The following is a 25,293-nucleotide window of genomic DNA, read 5'->3' as shown; positions in this document are numbered from 1 at the left end:
GCCTTCCCTTCCCGAGGCAACGCTGGCGGTAGCAACTCCTGACTCAGGGGGCCTCCGAGGGAGGGGAAGGAGGAGAAGAGGGGGGAAAGGGTGGGGGCGATTCCCAAAAAATCTTGTGCTGACCCGGCCCGTCTGTCAAATTTTAAAAGTCAATGCGGCCCCCGAGCCAAAAAGTTTGCCCACCCTGCTGCTCTACATAAATGTCCTCTGTGATCGTATTAAGAGCAACTGCGTTCTCTTTGCTGACGATGCAAAGCTATTCAACACCACAGACAATACTGCTACCCTTCAAAAAGACCTCAACTATGTATCAGATTGGTCAAACAAATGGCAACTTCAAATCTCAACAAATAAATGCTCTGTCTTACATATTAGCAAAAACAAACAAACCAGAAAATAAAATACAGGCTGAATAGTCAAGACCTTGTTGATGATCCAAAGTCTATCAATGATCTTGGAGTACTCATCTCTAATGATCTAAGGGCTAGAGCCCACTGTAACTACATGGTCAAAAAGGCATTAAGAGTTGTTAACCTAATCTTACGTAGCTTTTCTCTGATAATATTACACTACTAACTAGAGCGTACAAAACATTTGCTAGACCAATACTTGAATACAGCTCATCAGTCTGGAACCCACATTATGTATCTGATATTAACACAGTTGAGAAAGTCCAGAAATATTTCATAAGAAGAGTTCTCCACTCCTCTACTCGTTGCAGAATACCTTATGCCACCAGACTTGAAATTCTAGACCGGGGTGTCCAACCTTTCACCTTCCCTGGGCCACATTAGAAGATGAAAATTTGGTTTGGGCCGCACATAATTAAATTAAATATTAAATTAAATTAAATTAAATTAAATTAAATTAAATTAAATTAAATTAAATTAAATTAAATTAAATTAAATTAAATTAAATTAAATTAAATTAAATTAAATTAAATTAAATAATTAAATTAAAATAAATTAAATTAAATTTAAATTATTATTAATTAATTAAATAAAATTATTTATTTATTATTTATTATTAATTAGAGGGGGAAGGTTCGCCCGCCTCGCGCCTATTTCTCCTGCAAATTATTTATTTTTATTTTATAATTTTCCGGCCAAATTTTGGGGTGGGGGAGGGGGAAGAAAGCTCGCCCGCCTCACGCCTACCTCTCCTCCTGCAAATGCAGCAGCGGTGGCAGTGGCGGCGGGGCAGAAGCAGCAGCGGCGGTGGGGGGCAGAAGCAGTAGCGGTGCGGGGGGGCAGAAGCAGCAGCGGCGATGGGGGCAGAAGCAGCAGCGGCACGGGGCAGAAGCAGCAGCGGCGGCGGGGGGCAGAAGCAGTAGCGGCGACGGGGCAGAAGCAGCAGCGGCGGCGGCGGGGGCAGAAGCAGCAGCGGCGGCGGTGGGGGGGCAGAAGCAGCAGCGGCGACGGCGGGGGGGCAGAAGCAGCAGCGGCGGCGGGGCAGAAGCAGCAGTGGCGGCGGTGGGGGGGGCAGAAGCAGCAGCGGCGACGGGGCAGAAGCAGTAGCGGCGGCGGCGGGGGGGGCAGAAGCAGCAGCGGCGACGGGGGCAGAAGCAGCAGCGGCGGCGGCAACAGCAGGAGGTGGCGGGGCGGGACTTTTGAGCTGCGGCTGCCCGCCTTTTCTGTTGCTCGCCTCGCCCCGCCTCGCGCCTGCCTCTCCTCCTCCTCCTCGCTGGATCTTTCATGAAGGTTGGGGTGGGTGTTGGGCCGCATTATGAGGCGACCTGGGCCGCATGCGGCCCATGGGCCGCGGGTTGGACAAGCCTGTTCTAGACCTAGAAAAACTAGAACTACGCCACCTTCGATCCGATCTAAGTATAGTATATAAAATCATACATTGCAATGTCCTATCTGTCAATGAATACTTCAGCTTCAACCATAACAACACAAGAGCAAACAATAGATACAAACTCAACGTTAATCACACCAAACTTGATTGCAGGAAATACGACTTCAGCAACAGAGTGGTCAATGTCTGGAATACTCTACCTGACTCTGTGGTTTCTTCCCCAAGCCCCCAAAACTTTAGACTTTCTACTATTGATTTCACCCCTTTCCTAAGAGGTCTGTAGGGTGCGTGCATAAGTGCAGCAACATGCCTACCGTCCCTGTCCTATTGTTTCTTTTATTCTTCTTATATGTATCCATGTATTCATAACTATGTTTTTACTTATACCTATTATCTTGTAAGCAATTGGCAAACCAAATAAAATAAATAAAAGAATAATCATGAAAATAGCTGCAGCTGTGGGCAACATTATTTAAACCAGTCCTTATTACTACCAAGGTGTAGTAATTTTTGCTGTTTCCACTGCCCAAGGGCCACTGATTGGAGGGCACTGTTCAGCTGTTCTACTTTATTTTCTTTAACAGATATTCTCTGAAAAGAAACATAATGAAAGAAGAAGTAGCAAAAAGGAAGTTACAAATCAAAGGACATATCAGTTAGATACCCCCTCCTCAGGCTCCATCAATAATATCCTGTGGTCTTTCAATAAGAATCAATTAAAAATATCTGTAACTCTGTAACTGCTAGCAGCTCAAGATGCTGCCACATAAATCACAAATATCTTTCAGTGTGTGATATTTTATTGGGGTTCTGCTCAAATAAGCCAACCAAAGGATGGGAATGTGCAGAGGCTGACTGATAGTTCCTACTGCATTGTCTCAAAGATCGACATGATCACTAGTCAAATGAAAAATAAACAGACAAAAGAGAGGTTTTAGATAGATCTGGACTACCACTTGACTCAGCGTCTAGGCAGGATATTGATCAGAAGGGCCATTCTTTATTGTTCTGCTATTGTTTAGCATTCACCCTGTCTTGTCGTGGGAACCTAGCAGATTGAGTGTTATGTTAAATATCCTATTATCCACAAGGCAAATGTAAAAGCTCTCTCCTCCATGTGGAATGGGAGATAGGCAATGCTTACAGTAAGTTGTTTTCCTGAAATTTCATGCCATACATCCTGTAAATATAGCCAAGGACTTTTTTGCCAGTTTAGTTTCTCACTGGGTAAGAAAAAGTGGGAAAATGAAGCAATTTAAAGGAAAAAAAAAACACAGCCCTTCAGTTCATTAAATGTATGCTTGTAAATATATGTATGTGTGTGTGTGTATATATATATACACACAAACATAAACATCTATATATATCAAACCAATTCAAATCTTTATTACAGCCATAGATCAGCATATATAAATGTATATACTGTATATACATACATACAGTATATACTCATCCATACATGTTCACATAGGTATCTACAATAAGATAAAATAATACTCAGGGACATCAGTCTTGGCATTTCCAGAGCAAAACATTGTACAATATTTATGTCATTCATTTTTCAAAAAGTAATTAAAGCAGGCAAGATTATATATTGATTAGAACTAGGCAAAATGCTAGGACAGATTCTAGAGATTTAGGGTTACAAGTTCCACTGTGTCCAGTCAGCAGGATTATACAAAATAGGTTGGAACTGCTAAGACATCTAGCCCAGCATATCTTGCAAGCAGCCATGGTAGTTATTAAAAATTATGCCTATCAGTTCTAATATTATGAGCCTTTACCCTATATATAATTACACAACAAAAGACAAATATTATTTTTAAATAGCAAGTTAGGAAAGAAAATTGAAGGAGTCACAAAATAATTTATTTATTAGAGTTTTATCCTGCTTTTATTGTTTTAATAAAGAACTCAAGGTGGAGAAGATGCCTAATACTCTTTCATCCTCCTATTTTCCCAATGACTCTATGAGGCGTGTTGGGCTGAGAGAGGGACTGGCTCAAAATCACCCAGCTGTTTTTCATGCCTTAGGTGAAATTAGAATTCACTATCACTGTTTCTAGCCTGGAGCCTTAACCACTAGACCAAGCTGTCTCTTTCATGCAAGTTATCCTTGCATAAAGATGGAGTATTACCATTGAGATTTACTCCATTGTAAGTAAATATACTTTAGTCCATGGTTCACCAACCTTTTGGACTTCGGGGACCACCAAACTCATAATTTCAAATCCTGTGGACCACTAATATGAATTTTGACTGGCAGTGGCTTGCTGATGTTGGTGGAAAAGTTAGTCTCATATTCCACAGCTGCAGTAGTTATAGGCCTGGCCCTTTGGTCATCCCAGACCAGCTCCTTCTCCACCTGGGTGCACCAGCCTGCCATGGATTGGAAGAGCTGCTCCAGGATGATCAAAGGGCCAGTCTTGTGACTACTGAAGCTCTGGAATATGGGACCGACTTTCCCACCAACGTCAGCAAGCCACCCCGGGGTGGATTTCCCTCCCCACCATTGGTCTTACCTTCCAGTTCCAGCTCGCGTGGCTCTAATCAAAGTAAGGTTTGCGCTCGGCCGAAGGGTGGGGGGCAGTGGGTGGGCAGGCCATATGGATGGCTCAGCCTTGTGTTCCCGTACATCCTGGATTAATTGCTTTGGGGGGAGTGCTTTGGGGGAAACATTTCTCTGCGGACCAACAAAATTTTCTCGTGGATCACCAGTGGTCCCTGGCCCACTGGTTGGCAACTACTGCTTTAGTCAACAAACCTGCTGTGATACTTATTTTTTGTATTATTTGCAGTGGCAGTTATAATACCGGTGTTTGAGGAATGTAGTATTCCCCAGACATGGAAATAAACATTATATTCCCAAATCATCACACAACTGTAAAACAAAAATATTAGAGGTTAATTCGAAGAATATATCAGAAAAAAATATTCTAGAAAACTGGCTTGCATATTAGTCTGCAAGCTGAAGATGATAGAGCTGCTAGCTCTCTTCAGCTAAAACCTTTGAGTAAAATTTTAACACTCCATGAGGAGTGGGAAATAGCTGTTTAAAATTCTAACTTTCATATTGATATTGATGAACAGCAAGCCCTTCAGAAATACAGCCTGACTGTCTACAGCCAGCAGTCATATAAAGTGTCCACTCACACAGAAGCAGTTTAGTGTGTGTAATGTCTCTCCATTCTAGAGTATCACATTGTACCCAGAAGACATGCCAAAATACTTAAGCCAGTGCTTCTCCATCCATAAGTAGATTTTATTTGTCTGTGGTTGTCCAACTTGTGCCATGATTGGAGAGAGTGCATGATTGGCAGAAAGGTACTCATTGAGTTTCCTTGGTTGTCATGGGAATAAAGCTGGAGAAAGAAGAAAGAAAGAAAGAAAGAAAGAAAGAAAGAAAGAAAGAAAGAAAGAAAGAAAGAAAGAAAGAAAGAAAGAAAGAAAGAAAGAAAGAAATAAAGAAAGAAAGAAAGAAAGAAAGAAAGAAAGAAAGAAAGAAAGAAAGAGGGAGGGAGGGAGGGAGGGAGGGAGGGAGGAAGGAAGGAAGGAAGGAAGGAAGGAAGGAAGGAAGGAAGGAAGGAAGGAAGGAAGGAAGGAAGGAAGGAAGGAAGGAAGAAAAGAAAGAAAGGAAGGAAAGGAAGAAAGAAGGAAGGAAGGAAGGAAGGAAGGAAGGAAGGTAGGAAGAAAGAAAGAAAGAAAGAAAGAAAGAAAGAAAGAAAGAAAGAAAGAAAGAAAGAAAGAAGAAAGAAGAGGAGGAGAAGGAGAAAGAAAAGGAAAGGAAGGAAGGAAGGGAAGGAAGGAAGGAAGAAAGAAAAGAAAGAAAGAAAGAAAGAAAGAAAGAAAGAAAAGGAAGAAGAAGAAAAGAAAGAAAGAAAGAAAGAAAGAAAGAAAGAAAGAAAGAAAGAAAGAAAGAAAGAAAGAAAGAAAGGGGGAGTTTCCCCTATCTAGGCCATTTTGTAAGAAGAATGGTTAAATTATTGACCTTCCTTCCTTCCTATCCACCCAAATTGTAAAGGATGTGAAGCTGTCTAGTACAAGTTAGACACTGGCTCTCTCTTTTTTCTTTTTATGACCCTGCAGTCCCTTAATTTGGGGTAGAGTCTGGGAGACTGAATGGAACTGAGAATTTACTGGCTGGATGCCCTTCCTGATGCCTACATGTAGTTCACAACAGATTTTTTTTTCCTTTGCACTCTAAGAGAGAAACATCTGCTGCTACTTAGGTTTGAACTCCCAACCTTCTGACTGGGAGGTGAATGTCTTTATTACTAGGCCACCACATCACTCAACACTGGCTCTCATAAAGACACTTTAAAGAGCAACCTATGGAAAGGAAGAAAAACAGGCTTGCTTTCCCAGTATGGGTGAGAGGTTTAAAGAGAGAAGGAATGCATTACCTGGGAACTAGGGTGACCACCATTGAAACAGGCGAACATCACAACCAAAGCTAAAGAACTATTAAAATATGGATGACAATCTCTTAATATAAGTCCATTTCTAGCCAATTTCAGCATGTGACACAAGCAGGCCAAAGCTGCCCTATATTTTATCAGACTTTTCCATTGCACCCTAATCATCTACAAGTAGGCAAAAACAATGGTACAATAAAAAGGCATGGTGCCAGGTTGCCTGAGGAACCAAGCAGGGTTCCTGCCCATTTACCAGAATAGATATAGTCATGGTCCATGTCCCTTTCCTTAAACATTGTCACCTTGTGAGTTCTCAGAAACATGTCTTTTCCACTACGGCTCCTGCCCTATGGAATATCTTCCCACTTTTAATCTTCTGAAGAGCATTTAAGAACCATTACTTCCCTCAGTTGCTGGGAAAGGGTGAGGTCACAGCATGATGAGAACACAAAGGGATGTAGCAGGTATGTGTGGCTGCAGCATCCTTTTTTTTTCGTTTACTTTTCTTTCTTTCTTTTTGGTTTGCTAGCTCTTTAGTTTTGCTGTATATGTTGTTTATATGGTTAGGCTATAAGCCATCCAAAGATTGGTTTTAGGATGGGCAGTTATACAAATGCTTTAAATAAATAAATGTCTTGTAAGAAAACCATCTCTTCCACAGTAGTCAATGAGTTTTAAAAGGAGTTTGCTTTGGCTCAGTAAACTAAACATTAGTCAACTGTTTTTATATTTTAAAAAACCCAAACCAAACCCAGTATTATTGGTATGAAAGTATTTAAGGAACTTTCACTAAACTGTATTACTTCACTTCTTTGTCTTTTTAAGCATACAAATGCTTCAATATTTATTTATTTATTTTATGCCTGCCCTGCTTCTTGGCAAGACTATGCACATTTTCCCTTTCATAAGGGTGGACCTATGAATATAGTTTGAAATGTCATTCTCATAGCTCTGCCAAAATATTTTGTCTGACTCTTAAATCATTTCGAATGTTCTGTTAAAATAATGATCCAGAACATCCTGTGATAAACTTCACTCATGGCCAAAACTTTCAAATAATGGGTGCATTGTGCTAAGCCAGTCTTAAATGTCTTTTGAACTCTGAAGAACTAGCTAAATGATTTATATGGACACAGAATAATTTTCTAAAAGGCTTTCAGAAGCCCACATGAGGATCACATGTGGCACTGATGTTCCGTTCTTCCTCAGGCAGATATTCAAATCATTTTCAAAGATAGGCTCTAAGCTTAATCTGATTATCCTAAGTGTCACCCATTTTTTCAGTCTGCACACATCTTTTTTTCTTTTTCCCCCTGCCCGCAAATTTTCTGGCTGGTAGATGACAGGTTTCTTGTGGCATTTCCTGTCATACAAACTGTTTAAGATTGGAAGAGTGAAAGATGTAGATAAAATGAAATAACCGATTAACTCTATAGCTGCTTTTCCTTCTTAAGAATGCACATAATGCACATTCTCACAAAACTTACGTCAAGAAAATATCCTTTGGCATGCTAGTTGAAACAACCTAGGCTGCTGTTAACTTGATAAAGCTGGAGAAAGCCACCCTACCATCTCAGCGGCCAAGGTGCCTTTATAAACATATATTTATACACACACTCTAACAATTGGGGTATTCCAGTTTCTGTTGTATTGGGACAGCTGTAGGAATTAAAGGCAACTGCAGTATCTGCTTTTTTCCAGCTACTACAGTAAAGTCTTTCTCTGTCCTAATACAGCATTAAGCACTGATCAATTACCTGGTTGATCATCTCTTCTCTCTTCCTCACAGTGCATACACATTGCAAAAGACATGAACAATGAAAACCCAACACTTTTGGTAGCATAGGATATGGGAGTGTTTCTTATTTCTCTCACCTGCAACCAATATTATAGAGTCACAATCAAAGAGGGTAACCTACAGTGAATATAAAACAGAATGTTCTTTGGATTTATTCTGGCATGAAGTTCAACATGACTTGCATATCAGCAATCCTTAAATTTTATGTATTAAATCTCTGCTGTTTCTGTTCTAACCCTACCCTCCAAGGATGGTCACTCAGACAATTCAGGGGTACAAATGTTACCGTTTTAATTTCAGAATCAGAGCAGATGCATAAGTGCTCTTGAAGAGGAATACCACTGAATGTATCCAACAAACCACTGAAGGAAGTGTATCCAGATATTCCAATGTGAAGGCCCTCCTATGAGATGCAACTAGTAAATCATACAAATATTAGAGGGACGGTGAAGGGACGGTACACAAGCTCTATATAGCACAGATGTAAAGTGTGGGTTCTCTTTCTTTGTAAATCAAGATCTAAAATTCTTTGTTGAGATCTCACCAGGTTTTATTCAGGCAAGAACCAATAGGAAATTGGGTATGAGCCCACCATGGTCAGATCATCCATTATTGGTTTCTCCTAAGAAAACTGGTATCTAGTTGTCAAAATGAGTTGGACACATCCACAGCCTCCAAAATGAAAACCTGAGCTGCAGAGTTGCAATCAAGCCTCAACTGAAATCAGCTGAGTTCTAGCCAGAAAAGTGTATTAGTGATAAAACAGGGAATTTGAAGTGCTAGCAGCAATATTAACTGTCTGACCATTTTAATTTTCTATATGGAACGTAGTGGCGCAGTGGTTAGAATGCAGTATTGCAGGCTAATCCTGCTGACTGTCAGGAGTTCAATCCTCACCGGCTCAAGGTTGACTCAGCCTTACATCATTCTGAGGTCAATAAAATGAGGACCCAGATTGTTGGGGGCAATATGCTGACCCTGAAAACTGCTTAGAGAGGTCTGTAAAGCACTATGAAGTGGTATATAAGTCTAAGTGCGGTTGCTATAATCCTTTAAAATGATGCTTCTCAAGGGTTTTGTGGGAATTAAGATGAAAGGACATTCAGTTGTTTAGTATTGGACCAGGGAATAAAAATTATGAGAAGGGGCAATCAAAAGAAGGCTGTCTAAGTTGCAAAAAGCCATTACCAGCTTTCATGAGACAATTTACAAGTAGATAAAATGGCATCAAGAATGACTTTAGGCAGGCCAAAAGTTCCCTCCTCACCATTCCCTTCTATTATTCTCCAGTCATTAACCTGAATTCCATTAAACTTATAAGGGTCATTAGTGCTTCTGGCTCTTCTGTGAGGGAGAACAGAATGGAATTACTTTGTGTAGCAAAATAGGCAGGCAGGAATGTGGACTCTTAAAGAAGACTCCAGCACAAAATTCTCAAGATGCCAGCACTGTAATGTTTAGTCTTCCCAAACGCAGCCAGTTTCTCAGTAAGCAGCTGTACTCAAATAGTAGCTTTCAATGACTTTTTCTAATTTACTTTGATTAGGAATAATATTATTTATTAGTAAAAGAAAAAAGTGGAAACAAAGCATTTTTGCACAGCCATCCTGCTGTTACAACTGACACCAGGTTGCTTATAGACAACACTTTACCCAAACTGGAGACTTGCTAGTGAAAAACCACTGTCATCTATAAATCCATTTTTGATAGTATTTTTTTAAAAAAAGACAATCTCCTTCTCTAGAAATAAAAGTGCAACACCTTATACAATGGTGGTTTTCCAGTCAAGTTTAATATAGTAAACTAAAAAAAAAGGTTAGATACATATTTTAGTGACTTTATCTATGCTGCAGAAATATCTATTTTAGGAAGCCAGACTAACTTCTAGTACAGAGGTCCTTGCGGTTCTCGGGCTGGATGTGTCACACACTGGCAACGCCCCTGCCCGGTTTAGTGAAGGGGGGAAAAGAGCCGATACATCGCGTGACACTCCCGTGACGATGCAAGCTTGACACCCCTGTTCTAGTATCTATTTGTGTGGTGAAGATCTTCCTATTTCAAGAAGTGTTGATTCTCTATTGCAAACTATTTTTGAAAAGTTTAAAATTTCTTGCCAGAGATGTTTGAAAGTGAAGATCTGTCTGATATTAAGAAAATGATTTAATTATTTATTTTGCATTAGTGTGATTATGGGAACTTCTGATACTTATAAAGGAGAAATCATTTCTTTTATATAAACCAAAGTTGCTAATCCTTCAACATTAAATTAATTAAAATAAGGTTAAAATAATGATAGAGAATGTTCTGCAAAAACTATGACTGTTGGGCAAAATATGGAAACAATAATCTATAAATCTGGAGAAATGTGCACCAAAAGTTTCTGTGAACTGAAAAGAGAAGTTCTCCAGTTTGATCAACCAAATCTTATTTGCAAAAATAGAAGAACCTGATTGAAACTGACCAGTCAAGAAATTTACTCATTCATTCTCCATAAACAGATTGTATGGGTTGCTCTCATACCCTCTCAATCATTACATAACTGTTCTGATTATAAGCAATCTGCATCTACTGTTAGAAGAAATCTAAGTCAAGACCAATTGCTGGGATGCATAAATGGAAGGCTGCTATTCCTCTGACATCTGGTGGGACAATAGGAAACATCTTCAGTAAGCTTCTGGTTTGACCTATCTAAGGTTTTATCATGTGCTTATATTTATTGGCTGTTTAGACAAAATACTCTTTTCCATTCTATTCTCCATTCATGTCCATGTGCACCATAATGTGTCTGTAAGAAGTGTAGCCTCATTCATTTCCAAACTCTTGTGGCATTTGTCAACTATCAGTTTCCAACTGGTACATGACACTGAGTTGAAACTCAAAGTATCAGATTTCAAAGCTACATTTAAGTGATTACATTTTTCTTTCTTTTCTTTTTGACAGTTGAAAGTTAAAATTGAGAGGTTTCATGGTTTTCTCTTTGTGCATACATAACCTTTTCTTTTGCCCATTACTGTATCAGGTTTTTCAGACAATATCAGAAACTTGCAAAAACCTTTCCAGTAAGGAAATGGTAGTAGAGCAGCTCAACACATTATAGGAAAAGACCTTACTGTTCTAACACTTTCAACACTCCATTTCCAGCTTCAGATGATTAAGTAGAAGATGATGATCAGCCATCATATGATTTTACTTCAAGTTATTTGCTAGAATGCAAACCACTTGTCCTATGTGGGAAAATGCTGAATAAGTTTTAGATTAAAAAATGAAGTTTTCTTTTAAGACATAATGAGAAAAATGCACATCAAGAGCCCAGATCCCTGGGACATTCTTTTCAACATTTTAAAAACATCTTATGAACATTCTTGTAAGTAGTTATCATAAATTTCAAAGCAGCCTGTATAAACAAATTCCCAGTGGATTGTGCTCAGTGATGCAGAGCAGAAGATTAGTGGGTTTTTTTTCACTTTTACTACACTTTTTAATTCGAAATTGAATTGCTTAACTGGGAAAGCACTGTAGAGAGGTGAGCATTATGGGCCTGTAAACACTTAGCCTTAGAGAAAATCATATAGCAGCCATGTAGATACTGCCACTATATTGCCATTTACATTTTACTTGAAGTGCTAAATTGCTGCATGGCTTAGATTCTGGGTTCTCCCCCCCAATATAAACAAGATTGGACATGCAAGCCCTAAGAATTTGTTTTTTTTTTTAAAAAAAATCCATACATCACATTAGTCCAATTGACAAGTATATCCTAGACCTCAGGGGAGGAACTAATAAACATTTAGTTACTTTGCTATTGTTTTCCGACAACAATTTGACTTCCTTTGCGATAACCCTGAATTCCTTCATTAAAAATAGAGAGCTGAGGGCCAGAGGAAGTGCTTGACTGGAGCCAAGTCACTGCTTACAATAAAGCTTTCTTGGGACCACATTTATATCCTGATTCATGGTGATGACTCTATAGGAGGCTGACAGCTGCTGGGGCATGTCATACATCACACAGAAGCTGGAAGACCCTCCACTCTGCTTCTTTCAGATCTTTTGGGATCCTTCAGCCAGCCTGCTGATCCCAGACAAGAAGGCTTGGAGCTCCAACAACCACCTGGATTGTGTTTATCTCACATCAGTCAAAAATCCGTACTGGATATAAATAGAAAAGGTACAGTCCTGCAAACTCCAACGGAGATCTGAAAGCTAATAGATTAGAGATTTTTTTTTATTAGCAATAGTTTTAATTTGGTGGTCATGGTTTTCTTCTGTCTGGTCAAAATATATAAAATATATGAATATATATTATATATTTAAATTTAATATATTTAAAATATATTTAAAAACTGTATTTATATATGTGTCCATGATTCCATTTCATTCTAGAGTGTCATGCTTACATTAAATCCAAGAATTAGCAGATATTGTTGAATACAAATATGCATTTCTATAGTTTTTAAATATGACATTGCTACATGATTCTTGGCAAATAGTTTATTATTGCAAATGTATATCCTGCAAGATAATCTGATAAATTAGATGTTATTGCAGTCTTGCAGTTGGGAGGGAAGGCTTCCAGATGGGTGGGCTCCTAAAACCAATCCAAAAACTTTTTCTCTGGTTTTTTGTTTTTTTTTTTGTAGATTTTTTAAAAAAATACATATAAAATTAATTATGGAAAACATAATTAATGACAATGCAAGATCCCCTAAAACTATGATAATAACTGGAGTGCGTGGATGATGAATGCCTTTTCTGGAAGCAATCCATGTCCTAGAGTAGTAAGTGGGATTTATACTCAAATAACTGTACACAGACACTGTCTATACTAGATGAATATTCATGAGATTAGCATGATAAAAAGACTGAGGATTAGTGAGGAAGAGTAGCTCTAAATAATGCACTTCTGTGCAATAGCTATTATAAAAACCATGACAGTATATTTACAAATATGTTTTCTTTTACTTAAGTATCTTGACATTTTATTATTTAAATCCTTGATTTTGGTTCATAACGCAAAATAGATCGTCTGAACCTCCTGAACTATTACTTGGAATTTCTGTCTGCTTTCCTGTTTCTGTGCAAAGTGACTGACTAGTGAAGCATGTAGAGTGAAAAGAGAATAAAGACAATGGCCTGGATTTTAATACCAAAAAGCAATTTTAATATCAAGCAATGTTTTTTTCATCTCCTTTAGAGTTCAAAAACTTAATTACCAAATATTTATAATATTGTAAGAAAAGTAATACTCAACGATTATAGCCAATGATTTTAATAGTGTATGTAGGTGTGTATGTGCAATATGCTTAGACTACAAATCTATTAACAAGTCAGAAACCTAAGTACACAAGGGTTAGGGATAGGGGCTGTGACGATTGATTAAGTTATAATTTTTATGGACATCTGACCTAAAGCACTAGTTTAACAAATTTGATAGTTGATTAGCAGGAATAGCCATCACTTGGTAGTGAAAAGCAGAAATAACAGAAATCAAAAGCTGATGAATATATTCATAAATTGGTATATTAGGAAGTGATATATTTTTTCTAGGTTTGTATGCTACCCCAAGTCCACTGAAGCTGGGCAGCCAATACATTTAAAAAAATAAATTTGTCAAATCAATTCAATTTTGAATGTTGATTCAGTTTTGAAATGAAAATTCACAACACATTTGTGAAATTTGCAAGTTTCCCACTTTCCTGTTATAGCTCAAATGTGAAAGAACAATTAAATGATGGTGTGGGTTTTCCCCCACTAATCTTATCAGTGGACCAGTGAAACATAAGGAAGCAACTGCTACACTGAGCAGAAATTGAAGATGATTTCTAAAGTTCTTTCCACTGCATAATTCTTTGACCACTGGATATTTTTTTACCCATGTGGATGAAAACCACATTGCCACAAAGTTCCTCCCATAGAAAATAAAGTAAATAGCTCTTGCTTTCTCACATTCTGAGGGAGAGCCACAGAAACAAGGGAATCCACAAATTGGCCATTGCCATTCCAGTTATCCCAAAGGTTCTTCTTCAAGAGGCAACTGGACTTTGTTTTTCCTTGAAAATGTTTTGCTTCTCATTCAACAAGTTTCTTCAGTTCTTGGATGAGAAGCGAAACATCTTCAGTGAAAAATAAAGTCCAGTTGCCTCCTGAAAAAGAACCTTTGAGACAACCATGACCTGGATGACTGAGAATCTCCATAGACATTTGCCATGCCTGTTGTTCTGACAGAACACCTGACCAGGTTTGTTATGAAAGCTTGAAGTATGGACATGGTGTTGCTTAACCAATTTCATAGTATGTTGCTGCAAAGACAATTGAAAATGCTTGCATGAAAGACAAGCAACTCAATGCTGCAGAGCAAAATTGCCCTCCATCTCAGTTATATAGCAGTTCACATTTTGTCTCTTTTTCAGACTTTGCGCAATTGACCAATAAATAGTATATATTATCAGGCGGGGTGGGATTCTACCGATTCAGCCCAGTTCAATAGAACCAGTAGCTCCAAAGAGCAGCTGACACCAAACTGGTTCACTCTGAAGATCTTCTTTTCTTCAGTTGGGCCCACCCACCTGTCCAGGCTCTAGGCTGTTCTTTATTCCCTGCTAAAGCAACCTTAGTTGTTTGCGCGGCACAGTTGAGTGCCACACATCAGCAGGAGATGATTATAGCTCACAGAAGAATTTGTTTTACAAGTACTGCGCACACATACAGAGCATGCGTTTGGCGCACATGTGTGCGCATAAACCAAACCCGTTGTTATGCCATTCCCATTAAAATAAGGAACATACTTTCTAGCAACTTGTATAGGATCATACTGCATATTTATTGTAAATAATAAAAAATAGTTAAGATGCCAGGAAAGACAATCTAGGTATAGTGGATAGAATATTCCCACTTTACTGGGTGTCCTTGGCCCATTCTTATTTTTCAGTCTGATAGACTTGAATGGCTGTCACAAAGGACAAAGAAGCTGGGGACAACCACGTATAAGGGCTTGGGTTTGGGGGAAAGATATAACCAAATAAATACATTTGTCAGATTCTTTTTAATTGATAAATTGTAGGCTCTTTTAGACATTATTTCAAGTGGTGAGAACATAGTTGCTGGATATCAAAATCTTGCGATTTAACATACAAAATATAGAAACTGAACAAAATCAATTGTCCTGCACTGGATCAGCAAAGAAAAAAACACCAACCCAGCTCCCAATCTTTGCCGAGTTTCTGTCTTCCTAATTCAGCCAAAAACATAGCCCAAATACAAAGGCCTTGGCCATTTCACATATCTCACTTCTAATTGGCTCAAGAAAGAGTGTGATGTGATCTATTTTTCTTAGGTCATTTTTGCCAACAATCTCTTATATCAAAGTTGTGCCTGGCAATAATGTCGCTGAACATTAGAATCTATTACCTGGTTCCGTGAATCCCTTACCATCTCCTTTAAGACTTCCATATTAGCTCTAAATTTCAGCTTTGCACAAACTTGCTTGTTCTTCTCAAAGTGCCATAAAAGGAATATTCTTATTTTATATTTACATCAGGTTTAAAAGCCTATTTGTTTTTTTGTCAAAGCTTCAGAGAGTTTTTTCTTTTTTAATTAGACTATAAGATATTTAAAAACAAATGATATTCATTTTTAAAAATCAATTTTCATTCAATATATTAACTGATTAGTATATTAATACTCTTCTTTGTTTTCTCCCATGCCCGTTATTAGCATTATACATTTCTTCCTGTATTCACATCTTACTATGCCTTTCCACACTTGCTTTTCTGATTAACCCATCTACTGTAGATCATAAGTAAGCCACCTACACCTTGGCCTAAATGCTCTCTGCAAGAATCAGGTCCTGCATTTGGTACAATCTCTATTATCAGCTTCCCAGTTAGGCCCCTAATGGGAAAAGTTTCTCTGACTACCAGTTCTATTTGCTGATCTAACAGGAGCTGTGAATATAGGATCTCTCCAAAGTTATACTTTGCTGCTTCAGGAAGACTGCAACTCCTGTCACCTTCAAAGTTGAAGCCAATGTTGAGCCAGAATGATCACTGAAATGCCATAACTTCATACTCAAGGGATTTAGTCTAAGCTTGTTTTGGGCTCAAGTCCCTTACTTGAGTCCTACTTGAGACTTACTCAAGTCTCAAAAGACCAAGATAGGATTTGAATGATAACTCTAGTCTGACCTAATGTTACTTCAGTCAACTTGATGGATTATCTTCCCTAGCAGTTTCATGTGACTTTATTACATAACAATATGTAGCTTCATTACATAACATGGGGGAGAGGACCAAGAATTTTGGAGCCTCACACTGAAGCAAACATTAACATGATTAATCTTTCTCATGCATACCAACTAGAAATTTAGAAGTAATATACTATTATTAAGCCACAACTCTCATAACAAATTGATTATATTGAATGACACCTTCTATTTAGATAATATAGATCACTTAATAGAAGGATAACTGAGAATGTATCCATCTCATGCCCGAGTCTGAATTTTTACTCAAAAGAGCCATAAAATCCATTTCCTCTGGAATCCTCTATAGTTAACACTGATCCATCTTCTCTTCCAAAAAACAAGATTGCCAATTGGCTGATCATTGTCAGAAACAGGTGGACTCAGAGGTGATCTCTTTAGAAAAGGCATAACATACAACTTACTCTTTAAAAGACAGCCTGCACTAACCCCTCCCTTAAAAAAGATTGATCCACTCCTATATCCAGTCAATTATGACTGCCCAGACATACAAACAAGTTTACAAAGACCATGTAACAAGTCTATTAGTAACATAGTTCATGCCCCAGAAGGTTCTTCTGCTTCCTCAGTTTTTACAAGGTCTGAAGAATTCCAGGTGATCTTAAAGGATCTTGTTGAAATTATATGTACATTTCCCATTCACTCAGGTGCTGATAACAAGTTCCTGAAAGCATTTGCAAACTTCATCTATGAGGATAAAGCAAAAGCAAGCTATGTTGAATTTCAGGGGATTGGAAATACATTGAAATTATACAAATCTTAGTGTGATAAGATTCAGTATGGATGGTGCCTCAAAACCATAACTGTCGTTAAGCTGGTTGCTTTGCCAGCAAAATCCACAAACTTCTGATTCTGTTTTAAACTATCCAGCAATGCAGCATAATTTATGACTATTTGCCCCTAAGAAACACATCTTTGATTTCATTGGTTGAGTTTTTCAGAGATAACTAGGGGCAACCTATTTCTGCCCCACCCATTAACATCAACCATTCTTTTTCTTTATGAGTGGTGAAAACTTTTTTTCGTAGAGCTGCAACTGCAAAGGGATTCACACTGTTCCTCAGTTTCAAAGAACACTTGACAAGCAGTACTTGCTCTCCTGACAACTAAAAACAGCACAACTGAAAACCTGCAAAACAGCAGTATTTATGTAAGAACAACTGCAAAGGTAGACCCTGGAGGAAGAAAGAAACCTATAAAATTACTAATTTTGCAAAAAAAAAAAGTGTCTAGGAAAGGGGTGAGCAAACATGACGAGAAGTAAATACACATATAAAGAGAGAAGACAGTAAGGTATCTGACAAGCTGCAAATGGAGAAAAAAAATGAATAAGACCTTGAACACAAACTCCTAAGGCTCTATGCTGGGTAAAAATAACAGCCAATTTCAAGGAAAAAGAAGTTAGGTAAGTAAATGTTCTTTGAAAATCATTACAAACAGAAAGATGAATTGCATTGAGCCGGTAGAAATTTGTCACTTCTGTCTTGAGAAAGAAAGCTGTATTTCTAAAATACAATTAAGAGGGTAAGCAGGTAGCTTTTTGGAGTATAAGAATTTGACATTTTTATATTACATTCAGAATATTTTAAAGTAGATGAGCAACCATGATTAGTCTATAGATATAACAGGTTCCCTCCCTTTCATTGTGTACATTTAAGCTTATATCAGAACGACTGGAAGAACCCACTTTCTAAAGTGGGATGCAACTTTGGGGCAACTCAAAAATGAGCAAGAGCAGTGCTGTAATTTAATATGTTTTAACTTCATTTTTTGTCTCATTTCTATGTTCCCTTTGTTAATTGATGCTAACCCGCATAATATTTTCAGAATTATATTTTCAGAATATTGGGGGACACAACAGTATGTGAAGTTGGAATATATTCTTGTATTGATATTTCGTAACCACAGCAACAATTGATCCACCCTTTGCAGTTCTAGTATCTTCTCTAGCGTTAAGGCTTCTCCAACTACTAGACTGCATTGAAGGCTTAGTCAAAAACTTGTTAACAGATAAAGATTCTTCTCTGCATCAAATATGGCTCCTTATATATAATTGGAGGGGGGGAACAGGGCATTTTCTGCTTGTTGTTTTTTTTTAATTTCCAAGATTAGCCCCAGCTTCAGAGACCACACATGGTTAGCCAGTTGCTGCGGGCATATATGAATTCTTTTGAAACAATTTTTAAATATAGCATTTACCTTAGCACTGATCAAAATATATACATTATGAAACAATGATTGAAAAATGTGATCACCTCTTAGGTAATACAATAAGGAAGTATAAAAGACACAATAACTAGTTAGACAAACTTATTTCTCACAGCTTTTATCTACATTTTGGTATGAGAACTTCAGAATGATGAGATTCATGACCACTTGGGAATATGCCAAGTATAAATATTACATTCTTTTTTATTCCTCTATTTTGCCCTTGGAATGCTAAAGCGAGAAGGATTCGGAAACATGATAGAATGTGATATTATTTTCTTTCTCTATTTGGCTTGAGGGCAGATTTCACACATCCATCTCCACTGTCCTTGTCTTCTTTGTCACATGGCACTAAAAAAGCAAAATAGAAACAATGAACCGTTTATATGTCCTAAAGAAGAATCAATTGTGCTTCATTCCTGGGTAAAGCTGCAAATGAATTCTTTTATATCATCATAACCAGTAAATTTGTTGGCCTCCTTAGAAAGAGTTGAAAACAAAGTGATCTTTGGAGAGCCACAATGCTTGCAGAATGTGTAAGTTGCAGATCATGTTGCTCCGACATTTAGCAGCAAATTAAATAATACATAAAAATGTTAGGAAGTTTAATTAACCTAGCAAAGTTGCAATTGAATTTAAATATGGAATGATTGTTACATATAATGAAGATATACCTGTCCAGGTATGTACATTACTAGAGGTAGAAGAAAGTATATTTTGCATGGATTTCTTGATCTCTAGCTGTTTAATGGAGTGATCATAATTTATCATGTAGTTGGTTATACAGAATTAACACTGCTACTGCTTCAAACATATGCATAATTTCTACTCAAGCATCAAGTCCACTACCCCTTCCCTAGCCCTTCCTCAATATTTCCAATTCCCAATTTATGCCATAAATCAAAGCATATCTTGTATAAATATGGGGCCCTTGAATCTAGAAGATGAATTTGAATAAACTTCCAAAAATATTGTTCTCATCATTCTTTTGCAAATTCACATTTGATATTGGACAGAAAGAGACTGACATTTTTCTTCCTTAGTTCTTGGATGTATCCTCAATCCTTTACACGATAATGGAAGAAAAAAACAAATGGTGATATATTTTACACTTGACAGTGTATATACCAACTGCAGCCCAGTGTTTCCTGATCTCTGGAGATTGTTAAACTGTTTCTTCTGGAAAAGAACCCACTATTTTATGCATGAGATATTATTCCCAATTGGGATACCTTGGGCAGAGCAAAGAGAGAAAATGAAGGATGAAGATATTATAGATGACAATGGTTATGGAATTTAGTAATAAAATCAAGAAGGAAAAATCTAAAGGAGAAATAAGAGATAAAGGGATCCTAAAAGGTAGAGTTAGAAATGCAGGTTATTATTAGAGATACAAAGAGAGTAGGGACTTTCTTACTGTTTTGGAAAAATCTAGTTTAAGTTGCAGTTACTGTTTATCTTAAACTGTGAGCTGTTTCTTTAATTAACCAAACAGTATCACATGAAAGACAGAAGACATGCATTCTGTGACACTTTTCTGCAAAGCTTAAGCATATAAACACATAACACAAGTATTTCTTCTGAGGTTAAAGATTACACAGTATTTTTACTATTTGTTGCTTTTTAATTATTTGCCATCTTTAAAATGTATTCTTAAAGGAGCAAAAGTCCCTGATGCTGGCTGCAAACTACTAAAACCTGGAGAAATTCAGCAGCATCAGCTGTAACCTTTTGTTTCAACTGTCTTAAAACTATGTCAACATGTCCTAATCTCTCTAGGTTGATCAAAATTATTTGGCTCTCCTCACATACCCAACACCTCCCAATTTAGTACCAGCCCTACAATTTTCACGCTTAGTCATATACTGGTTAACTTGACACTGAAGTCACTGATAATGAACGAGCAAAACTCGATCTAACACCCATCTGGGCAGCAGCCTTCTGTACACTCACACCCAAGGTCATTATTTCCACTTAGCATTATCCTTTGGTTAGAGTCTGAAGCTAGTTTCTCAAGTATTCAGCAGCATGCATTGGAACTTCAGTGTCAGAATTTATTTAAAGCTACAAATGCTTGAAATAAATCTGGAAACAGAACATCTGTCAAGCATTCTAATTCCAGTGCAATAAGCTGTGTTTCTCTGGATGGAGAGTGTGTAGTGCTACCAGGCAAATGGTGTTCTGTAGCTATTGTTTCTTTGCTTTTTTAATTCTCCTTTCGTTTTGAAGGAGCAGTGATGGCAGAAGCAATGGAAAATGGGGGCGGGGTAAGAGAAGACTGCAACATCTAACCCAGGGGTGTCAAACTCATGTCTTTATGGTGGCGTCATGTGACATAACATGACTTTTTCCCTCTTCACTAAATTGGGCGTGGGCAGGGCCAGTGCACGACATGTCCAGCTAGCAAACTGCAAGTTTGACAGCCCTGATCTAACCCTTTAAATAAGATGGACAATAGCAATAGCAATAGCACTTAGACTTATATACCGCTTTATAGTACTTTACAGACCAATCTAAGCGGTTTACAGAGTCAGTATATTGACCCCAACTATTTGGGTCCTCATTTTACCCACCTTGGAAGGATGGAAGGCTGAGTCAACCTGGAGCCTGGTGGGATTTGAACTGCCAAATTGTAGGCAGCTGGCTGTAGAAGTAGCTTGCAGTACTGCATTCTAACCACTGAGCCACAGAGGCTCCAAACTATGTAATAAACTTTATGTAATAAAGACTCAGTTTTCCTATTCATCTTCTGTCATTATTTTTTTTAACCAAGAAAGACAAATCTATTAAGGAATCAGAGATGGACAGCTTGAGGATCACATAGTGAAAAAAGACTCAAGGGGATTCTTAGCACTAATTCACCGTAGAATCCAGCCCTTCCTATTGTTCAGTTTCTCAACCTTTGCAAGATGTGAGGGCTTTGATTCCCAGAATTCCCCAGCTACGTTTGCTGGGGGTTGTCAAGATTGAGAAACCCTGATATAGTGAGAGAAAGATGGCCACCATTGTTTTAGCTTCCCATACTATCTAGGTATGTTGTGGCCACCAGAGAAGACAGTTGGATGATAGTGCATATGGGATAGTCTAAAAAGCAGCGTTTATCAGAAGGGCTGACTGGGGAATTCATGGAATTAAAGTCTACACATTTTAAAGTTGCCAAGGTTGAAAAACATTGTCTAAAGCTTGGGAATATGAACAAATAAGATTAAAATCAAAGGGTATATTACTCCCTGAACAAATTTTGAACCTATTTTCTATGCTGCACTGATATAAAGTTAAACACTGGAAAAAAAAATAACTTCCTGCTTCCCTTATTACCTTTATGATAATCTACATTTAAAGGTGACATTTTCATGCCTTTAATGTCTTTTAAAGCCACTCACAAAGGTTTACTGCTTTGCCCAATATGTCATCCAGATGTGAAGGACTTCAATTCTAATAATTAGTGCATTTCTAATGGCCATCTATAAAAAAATTAGAATCCAATACATCTGGAGGTCATTAAGTTAAGACATTTCCCATGCCCGACACATTGTTTACCATAACTCCTTTTTTTTCTTTTACCGTCAGACGCCAATCTCCCAGTTGAACAAACATGGGTGATTGGAGCTTCCTAGGAGAATTCCTTGAAGAAGTCCATAAACATTCAACAGTAGTGGGAAAAGTCTGGCTGACTGTCCTTTTTATCTTCCGGATGCTTGTCCTGGGCACAGCTGCAGAATCTTCCTGGGGAGATGAACAGTCAGATTTCAAATGCGACACCCAGCAACCCGGTTGTGAGAATGTTTGCTATGACAAAGCTTTCCCAATCTCCCACATCAGGTATTGGGTCCTTCAGATTATCTTTGTTTCCACACCATCCCTGTTATACATGGGTCACGCAATGCATACTGTCCGTATGCAGGAGAAGAGGAAACTTAAGGAGGCCAAGGAAGGAGCAAGGACAATCCAGAACAAGTGTGACTCTTTTTCCCAGCAGGATTACCCAGCACCAGAGAAGACAGAGTTGTCCTGCTGGGATGAACCCAGTGGGAGAATAATTCTTCAGGGCACTTTGCTAAACACCTATGTCTGCAGTATTTTAATCCGTACCACCATGGAGATTGCTTTCATTGTTGGGCAATATATGCTCTATGGAATCTTTCTGGAGACTCTCTACGTCTGTCACCGGCAGCCCTGTCCTAATCCGGTCAACTGTTATGTCTCTCGGCCAACAGAAAAGAACATCTTTATTATTTTCATGCTTGTGGTAGCAGCCTTCTCCCTCTTCTTAAGCCTGGCTGAACTGTATCACTTAGGATGGAAGAAAGCTAAACACACACTCTCTCAGAAAATCAGCCCTGCACCACTAATTGGCAAACTGGAGGGAGACTCTCAAGTGAAGACAGATGAAAGCTGCACCCCTCCTCCAGATTTTAATCAGTGTTTAGCCAACCCTACTGGGAAATATATCAGCCCCTTCAGTAACAAAATGGCTTCTGAGCAAAACACGGTCAATTTTGCAACAGAGAGGGTTCACAATCCAGATGATTCAGGTGGAGAAGCCCTCTGTATCCAACTAAACTACATGCAACACCCAGAAGCCAGTGTAAATTCTGCGTCAAATCTGACACCAAATGGATACTTTCAGAACAAACGCAGACACAGCAAAACTAGCCACACAAGCAGTAAGGCAAGGTCTGACGACTTGTCAGTGTGAGTGCTTCTGGTGGACCTAGAAGAAGGGAAGAAGCTGTTACGGCAAATGCCTGCAGCTAAATTTTTGAAATTCTGTCAGTCTAAATTCTGGATCAATTAGTTATTAATTCACGTTTAGCTGACATATTCCAAAATGTTTTTTTGCATGCTGTGAATCCATTACTGTTCCAAAAGAAAAACTGTTGGATTTTAAAACAGCAAAGTAACTTTAGCATTTACATGGTGTTCTTATACTTTAGGTGATGATCTCATGAACCAGCACTGTTAAAACAGTATAACTATTGCAACTTCTCCAAGAACCTTGGGAATTATAGTTTGGGAACAATGCTGAGGAGTCTCTGTTCCAAGCCCTTGCACAGAATTACAATTCTTAAGAATCCTTGATTGGACAAAGGAAAGGAGTAAGTTATAATTCTGAAGAAAAACTCAGGGCATTTCCACAATCCTCTGTGGGGTTGCCTCCAGGTAGAATGGATTCATGCTATAATCTCTTTTTGTGAATTGAATCAGGTTATTTCTAACTTTTCTCAGGTGTATTTAAAACTTTAGTTTTTTTTTTTCTTTTTAGATCACAGAGGCTCTGCAGACTTTCTGGGCAGTCTGTTTTCTCACTTGTGATAACTATTGTCTTAACCTTCCTCTCAGTTCCTGGTTTCAGATTAACTATTATTACCAAACTTCACAGAAGTTCAACCTTCACTGACCTTGACTCTTCTCTATGCATTATTCACAATATGTCTTCCCCTCATCAAATCCAGCCACCACAGTCCTGTTGCAAGCATGGATACAGTGATTGGAAAAAGTCAGAACAGATTTTACAAGTGATGGGGGCACTTAAATATAAAAATCGAACAGTAGCAGAATAGATAATAAGTCTTCGAGCAACATGAGATATTTTGCTTACTTTTTTTTCTTTTGATTGAACTTTCCTGCTTCAGCTTCCCACCACTGCTGTTTTTCAGATTGTTTTGCCAGCCATCAAATGCACATAAACTCATATTCTAAAAACACAAGGATAAAAAGGCAGTAACAATTTCTGAGATTTCATCTTTGTATGGAATGAGGTGAGGGGGTTCCGTTATTCCACAGCTGATAGCAATTCAGGCAATGGAACACTTGAATTGCATTTTATATTCTCCTTTTGATAAACTAGAGGATGAGCATTGACTCATTTGTGGGGGATTCCTCCATTTTCTGAGTTTCAAAGGCAACCGATGAGAAGACAATAGATCAGATTGTAAAGGCTTTGTGGGGGATTTGGGGGAGGACTGTGTGGGAATGTTACTGAGTGGAACTTGCAAACTAAATTTGCAGCGAGCATCATGTTGTGAGATACGTACAAAGGAGTTTGGGTGGGGGGGAGGTATATAGCACTATTTTTTCTCTCCTCCAAGATGAAGCTCAACTGGCTTCCTGAATCTCAGCATAACTTCAAATTCTTATAGTGCAAACATGGGGCCAAGGCCTCTCCACATCTCTTAAAACCATTGGACCATTTGGAACCATAGCATACCAACAAGCTATGTCCCCTCTCCTAGGAAACTAAAATCTTATATTTTTTTCTTCTTTTCTCAAAACTATGCTAGTACCAATGAAAATGCAATGAATTCTACTTGAATTTTTGATGTATTTGTCTACAATAAATCTTGAATTCTGTATGGCCTCATAGTGTTAAACATGTACCATCTCAGGAGGATAGCAATTAAAAATATCTTTTTGAATTATTTGAACAAAAATGTTGATATAAAAAGATTTCTACTGAATTTAATACTCCTGTATGAAACATGAATTAATACACTGTGGAACATTAATAAATTGTGGCTTTTTAAATATGATATTCTCTATTTATTTTAAAGTTACTGCTGCTGGGAACATAGCCACTAGGCCAAAATACGTCAAGGAACAAAAAAGAAAACAAGATCACAGAGGCAGACAATTTCACCACAGCCAGCAGTGGGATTCTACCAGTTCGCACCTATTCTCTAGAACCGGTTTTTAACATTCTAAGCAGTTTGGAGAACCGGTTGTTAGAAGAAATTACTGGCCTAACCCTGTAAGGAAGGCAGGAAGGAAACATTCTGGTGTTGCTTACAGAAACTGCCTCTCCGTTAACCCTT

General features: G+C 38.1%; 1 protein-coding gene and 1 long non-coding RNA gene across 3 annotated transcripts in view; both read left to right on the top strand.

The window, feature by feature from the left end:
• The window catches only part of LOC148130449 (uncharacterized), a 484,585-nt gene that overhangs the window by 234,156 nt on the left and 225,136 nt on the right, over positions 1-25,293 (top strand). The window lies entirely within an intron of this gene.
• Positions 11,898-25,005, top strand: GJA5 (gap junction protein alpha 5). 2 transcript variants are annotated; one of them, XM_087966622.1, is made up of 2 exons: positions 11,898-12,178; positions 22,049-25,005. In XM_087966622.1, the coding sequence occupies exon 2, from the start codon at positions 22,074-22,076 to the stop codon at positions 23,175-23,177; it is 1,104 nt and encodes a 367-aa protein (XP_087822748.1). In that variant the 5' UTR covers positions 11,898-12,178; positions 22,049-22,073; the 3' UTR covers positions 23,178-25,005. The 2 variants fall into 2 exon arrangements, with proteins under 2 accessions (XP_087822748.1, XP_087822749.1); XM_087966623.1 differs by lacking the exon at positions 11,898-12,178 and adding an exon at positions 17,325-17,675.

This window comes from Notechis scutatus, chromosome 5, assembly GCF_049901735.1.
Source record: "Notechis scutatus isolate UNSWTSFEM ecotype Mainland chromosome 5, rNotScu1.2, whole genome shotgun sequence".
Taxonomy (NCBI): Eukaryota; Metazoa; Chordata; class Lepidosauria; order Squamata; family Elapidae; genus Notechis; species Notechis scutatus.
The sequence above is the reverse complement of the archived record's forward strand: the minus strand, read 5'-3'. Positions and strand labels throughout refer to the sequence as shown.